The sequence below is a fragment of the Hypanus sabinus genome, chromosome 14 (assembly GCF_030144855.1).
Source record: "Hypanus sabinus isolate sHypSab1 chromosome 14, sHypSab1.hap1, whole genome shotgun sequence".
Lineage (NCBI taxonomy): Eukaryota > Metazoa > Chordata > Chondrichthyes > Myliobatiformes > Dasyatidae > Hypanus > Hypanus sabinus.
The window spans coordinates 25,097,007-25,103,636 of NC_082719.1; the positions used below are offsets into that span (position 1 = coordinate 25,097,007).

The 6,630-nt window shown below is 41.8% G+C and overlaps 1 protein-coding gene across 2 annotated transcripts; it reads right to left on the bottom strand.

Annotated features, from left to right (window-relative positions):
* Window positions 1-207: 207 nt before the first annotated feature.
* nkx3-2 (NK3 homeobox 2) lies at window positions 208-4,287 on the bottom strand. 2 transcript variants are annotated; one of them, XM_059988519.1, is made up of 4 exons: window positions 4,051-4,287; window positions 3,519-3,573; window positions 1,923-2,720; window positions 208-1,427 (listed from the first exon to the last, which is right to left on the bottom strand). In XM_059988519.1, the coding sequence occupies exons 3-4, from the start codon at window positions 2,338-2,340 to the stop codon at window positions 985-987; spliced, it is 861 nt and encodes a 286-aa protein (XP_059844502.1). In that variant the 5' UTR covers window positions 2,341-2,720; window positions 3,519-3,573; window positions 4,051-4,287; the 3' UTR covers window positions 208-984. The 2 variants fall into 2 exon arrangements, with proteins under 2 accessions (XP_059844502.1, XP_059844501.1); XM_059988518.1 differs by lacking the exon at window positions 3,519-3,573.
* Between the last annotated feature and the right edge of the window lie 2,343 nt (window positions 4,288-6,630).

The window sequence follows — 6,630 nt, forward strand, 5'->3', positions numbered from 1 at the left end:
CCCACGGAACCAAGTAAAGCATAATAAAATCCAGCTGACTCGATATTCCATGGCTATCAAGCCCAAAACCTACGACTATTTATATAGTAGGGTCAATGACGTGTTTAGTATAGAATCGAAGCCTTGTCTTTAATGAGATGTCGTAATTGCTATTCAATAATCGAATTTAGGTATTTACACAGAACAAAAAGCACGTATTTTCAATCATAATAATTTTATTTTAAGACCGGAAGTTATGCAGAGTGCACGATTTTATAAGAGATACACAACTCCAAATGCACTACCCTGAAACGAGCTATCCTTTGTCGCTGTGCTGCAATTATTTAAACATTCATTCATATTCTTTCAATCCTGGATCTATTCAGGAGAAACCATCAACCAGGTAAAGTTTCACACGCTACTATTTAAGAAAAGCCTGCAATATGATCGCCCACACTAAGCACTACTAAGTATTTTTACATGGAAAGTGCTAGGTTCTTACCCCTATACTGCTCGAATATAATCACGGATCGAAATGTTTTGGAGTTGGGGCAAATATCTTCACAACATCAACACAAAGCAAGCTGCGAGAAAATGTTAAAATGTTTTGCTCTTCCCTCTGCTGTTCTTAACCAGGAAGTATAATAAAATATATATCTGTATGGATATTTGCACTTATGAGACAAACTCGCGGTTTCTCTACGTTTCTTGCATTCAGCACACATTACTTCGAATGAAGGAAATGAAGAAATAATGTCCAGCCAATGCAAAACATCGAGAATCCTTTCAGTGAAAACCAGAGAAGCAGCTTCTCCCTGTTTGCTCCTCGCGGACAGTCTTTAGATATTTGAAGCTAGATTTGAATTAAATATCAAGGACATGGATACCATGGAAACACTCTCTGCCGAGTCCAGTCTGCAGCTTATACTAAAAAAAAAACAACGCAAATAAATACTGTAGTTCTAAGAGCGTGGATCTGAAACTTAGTTCGTGAAAGATGAACAGCTATTGAGTTCCTGAACAAGCAGCCACTGTCCACGCAGGCAGGCAATAGGTGAATGGATAGTACTGGTAAGATGGCTGAAGAGAAAGCAGTGAAGGTCTGAGCAATTCTCCCGGGCTATACTGTCTTTGATCGTCTCGGATTAACACTTTCACCGCCACTTTCTTTGCTGCTGGGGCCGAGGCCATCAGGTCAGCAGCGAGCTGGCGGCGTTTGGTTTTGTACCTGCGGTTCTGAAACCAGATTTTGACCTGAGTTTCCGTGAGTTTAAGAGAGGCAGCCAGATCCGCGCGCTCGGGACCCGAGAGGTATCTTTGGTGATTGAAGCGGCGTTCGAGCTCGAATACCTGAGCGTGGGAGAAGGCGGCTCGGGAGCGTTTCTTCCTCTGTTTGGGTTGGTCCGGGGTTTGGCCCGATTTCAACTCTTCGTCAACTGGACTTGGAGCTACGGAGTGAAGAATAATATCTTAAATAAATAGCGACTGTCTAACTTGGCGAGCTCTCTCTCTCTCTCTCTCTCTCTCTCTCTCTCTCTCTCTCTCTCTCTCTCTCTCTCTCTCTCTCTCTCTCTCTCTCTCTCTCTCTCTCTCTCTATACAGAGATAAATCTTATCTATTTATCTAGCTGCCTATCTATTTATCTGTCTGTCCCTCTATCTATCTATCTTTTTCGCAGGCTGCTGGCTAGCTGGCTATAACCCCCAACGATTTTAATTTTTTTCCGCACCTGTCTCTGGAAAGTTTCTTAATACGCTTGGGGATAAATGAAAAATATGAAGTTTTAAATATGCCGAATTAAATTATATCCTATTGTGACATTTTCTGGAAGCACTTTGCGATCTAGGAAAGATTTAAATATAAACATGTGGTGGAAAAACAAGTATCGTATACTCCGAGCTAATGGAGAGATCATTCAATGGAAAATATAAACTGAATGCTACCTGATAAACTTTCTGCTCTCCCCCGGTTACACAGATGGTCCTTACTGTCGCGTTTCTCGGTCTCTTCACTGAGACTAGATCGCACTTCCTTCGTTGGCTTCGCCTGTAACGAACTGGCTGCAGGAATATCTAATTCCCTTTCCGAGTTGCAAATAGACAGGTTTTTACTGTCATTTTCATCGCTGACGCCCGAATCCGAGTCACAACAGAGCTGTTCACTCGGCAGATCGCCGTTTGTCTCGATTCTCCCGGAGGAGGGATTCATCTTTGGACAGGAATTCAAATTGTCCAACATCTTCCAACAGGTAGCAGACGAAAAGCAGGACACGCCCAAATTCTTCGTGTGTCGATTCTCTTCCTTTCTCGTTAAAATAGCCTGGATGGAGAATGGGTTCAAGGTGTTACCACGAAGAGCCATTTTCAATAAATACTTAACTTGTAAAAAGTTTTGTTTTTATTTATCGGCGATATCCGTCCTTTCCTGGCGAGGTGAGCCCGATAGGCATCGCTCCTCCTTAGGGTTGCCTGTGAGTGCCGTAGAAGGTTAACACTCGCGCTCTCACTCCGCTCTTTCTCTCGTCTTTCATGTCATTGCTTCCCCGATGATTGACAGCCGTGCCACCAACATCTGAAACCCTATTGGACCACCACAAAGAGGCTCATAGTTTCGGCGTTTCTTCATTGGTTGCTTGTTTTTATCCCCAAGAGCGGCGCACCGTGGTTTACAGAAAGGTTTGAAGGAACCGCTGCACCTTGGGTCGCCGTTTAGGGTTTAGACAAAACTCTGGGAGACCGCATCTAAAAAAAAATAGCGATTGCGTTAGTATCTGTAATAGGGAGATCTCCGTTACTTCCTTATCCATGTATTGAATTATCGTCAGTTTCAAGAAAAGTACTTCCAATATCACAACATACAAACGGAGAACTTGCAAGATTTGGCACCTAGTAACAAGCACCTATTTCACATTTGACAATGATGAAAAATTATTGTTTGATATTTTCTTCTGCTACAATAATATATAGGGTATATGTTTTATGCGCAACACCACCCCCCCCCCCCCCACCACACACACACACACACAGAGAAAAACACACGTACTAAATTGATTAACATATTAGACATATATATTAGATACACTCATTAGGTAAACGACTCGGATCTGCTGGTAATCAGGTATGCTAAGACATATAATTGGGCAATATATAGACAAGCACATACTGTACAGTGCATACACAGACTAACAGGTGGTTAATCACAAATATGGTAGGATTTGTTGGAGGATACGCTGATGCAAAGTCTTTGGCGCTTTAAGATTTAGTTCTAAAAGCACCTAATAAATGATGTTGCTGTTTACTGAGCAACGTGTATAAGTGTACATATATCTTCGTTTCTATGTCTATATAAACATATCGAACTATCCACAGAAGGACTTCAGCATTGGGAGTTACCAATAATTTATGTTATTTCAGAAGAGGGGCTAAAAACAGAACAGCGTACACAGTAAAAACTTAAAGATAACCCGTTTTGAGCACAGCTTTTGCTTCCTGCGTTTTGGAAGTCGAACTGGGTGGTCCGTGTTCATTTCAGCAGCTTACCAAATGCCTTCCTGTGGTGCGGCTCATAGCTGTTAACCAATTGGGAGTGGGCGGCCTGAGAAACAATATAAATTATACCGTGTTCGTTTGTTTGCACAGCAATCATGCCGCTAATTTATAGGCAATACAGTGTCAAATGGCGGGGTGCCCCCAGCTCCGCCATAGTGTTATCCTAAACCCATCCCGATATCCTTTAACCATTTCAAAGCAATCTGTCTCTTACCCAAGACATGCGCGCGCCTACACTGCTTATCCAGAAACATTTGATACATTCTTCCCCGAGTATAAAACAATTTTCCAACATTAGGAATATGGCCAGAATATACAGAGGCTTAAAACGAATGGATGAACGAGAAAGACTCAGTTTAAACGAAACATTTACATCACATGTAAATTACGACTGAGTGGAAAAAAAAGAGTGGCGAGCAATCTTTGTCGGGTGGCCTCTCGTCACCCTGTTAAATTTACAAACAACCAGACTGATTAGGCATAAAAAGCAAGTCCGAAGATGAAATGATAGACGGAAACTCACAGGCTGCTTAAGTGCTGCGTGCTCCGGTTTCCGACATGCAAAAGTCAATAGCCGTGACAGAAGTCCTCCCTGAGTGAATGGATTGTGTGTCTCCGCCACGGTCAGAATCTCCCATTGTTGCGAATCAAACAGCCCACTGGCTGTAGGTGGGTAGGTACAATGCGAGGAGTTTCTTCCTCTGTGAGGGGCTGGTACTTGTAATAGGATAGGCGGATGGTAGTGAATGTCCCACACCACTATAACCAACCCAGTATTATTGCAAAACGTGAAACGTCTGAGCAAACCGCGTTTTACTCTGCGAAGACAAACAGAAACGACCCGTACTGAGCAGCAGCCGAAACACTGGAAATAAAGTACAAGAACTGAAAAAGATATTTTTTTCCCTGTGCAAGCAGGGTCATTGCGTTTAAGCGCACTGCTCGACATGTTAAATGCGAACTGTAGCTAGCCTGCGGGATTATCAGTGAAGTTATTTCAGTGGGTTGAGTTTCAACCGCAATTCGGAGTTTCCTTTGACCGGCGCCTCTAAAATTGTCCGAATGCAGCCAATGCTTTTTGCTCCTAACTCGCGCAGCCCGAATACCTCAGCGTGACATTGACAAGGCTCTTCCAACCCGGGGAGAGGTGCAAGGTCAACAAGAGCTTGATAAATACACGGTCGATTTCCAAGTTCCAAGCTGCACCACCCGCTGCTTCCAAATCATGCGCTCTCCTACATCTAACTTATTTTGAACACAATAAGGCATAACCCCCAGCAGTCACATTAACAATTTATTTTCCGGGAAGCGATTGAAGTGCGGGCAAGCACATGCCAGTTAAAAGATCCTAGCCCCTCCTGATCCCCCTTCTGAGAGGCCCTTGGGTTGACTTTGTTGGCTTTCGCGCGCCATCTAGAGTCAGTATCATGTATTGGCATGCTCTCGAGAAAGCTGCACATCAATATTTTTAAATGTAATCTTAACACATCATTCAAAAGTCATTTTTAAAATAGAGTTTACTTTGATAAACGCTTTTCCAGTGCTTAAAGCTTATTATCTAATCTAGTGCTCCGTAGCATTTTGAAACCGCTGAATGGTTCTTGGCTGAAAGACAACATGAATACAGAGGACTACATGATTTCTAAATTCCATAAAATAAACTTTTGAGTGGATACTCATTGCGGGAGCCTGTCAATTCACTTTCACTTATCCTGTGTAATGCCAAACCGGGAAACATGCATTTTATATCAAATCGAAAATAATTAAAGTAATTGCAGATGCTGGGAATCCGAAGACAATACGAATAATATTAAATACACTTAGCAGGCCGGTCAACATCTGTAACATTATAAAGAAATAGAGTTAACGATTTGGGTTGATGACCTTTCACAGTCTACTTTATTCGGCTGAAATATCATGAAGATGAGCAAATAAGGACAGTGACTGCACTCAGAGTGTAGCGAAGTTTCATATTGCTTACAAAAGGGAGAATTTTTGTAAAGAATACCCACATCCAGGCTGCCCCGAACCAGCAGATGTAAAGAGAACAAAGGGTTCTTGTTTTACATTATATGCAACATTTTCGGCTAATGTTACAGCGTGGTGAACTACGCTTTAAGTAAATGCTAACATTTTTTAAGTGGACAATGACTACGTGGGTGTGGTTATTGTCTCATCTGACTTTCATTGCAGGATAGCTATTTGAAAAGAGACCAACTTACCAGATCTTCAGAAGACTTAAACCCACAATTGAAGTAAGTATAATAAAGTTATTTAAAGCCTAATCATTGAACTTTAGTGAATGCATATTAAGAAGTCTCAAACAAAACTTGAAAAGATTTCCTGGCTCATAATCTCCAGAATGGCAGGCACACATGACTAACAACGAAAACAATTAGTACTGCTAGCTAATACTACTGAAAAATAATCAGATAAAAACTCAAGAGTGCATCTAGATCAAAATGTCTGAAATTCCCCATGGAACAAGCAAATCTCTGTCTATTCATATAGACATATAAGGGCTATGACAAAAAAGGCCACTCAGCCTATTGTGTTCATGCCAGCTGGAAACGAGCTACACAACTGGATTCTTGACCCTACTTACCAGTGTTTGGTCTGCAATCCTACAGTACTCTTTATAAGTAAGAGCCCCAGCATCCCTGGGTGAAAAAAAATTCTTCCTTTCCAGTCTCATCCTTGTTCCAATTGGTAAAACTCTCTGAACCTTTGAGCACATCTACATGAATCTTTGTTGCAGGAAAGCAGGGACATCCACCATGCAGGACATGTTCTCTTCTTGCTGCTGCCATCAGGACCCACACAACCAGGCTCAGGAATAGATACCACCCTTCAACCATCAGTGCCTTGAACAAAGGGGATAACTTCATTAAACTTCACTTGCCCAATCATTGAAATGGTGCCACAACCAATGGACTGACTTTCAAGAAATCTCCATCTCATGTATTTATTTATAATTACTTCTTTTTGCATTTGCACAGATTTGTCTTCTGCACTCTGGTTGAACACTCTAGTTGGATGGTCTTTCATTGATTCTGTTATAGTTCCCATTCTATAGATCTGTTGAGCAAACCCACAAGAAAAT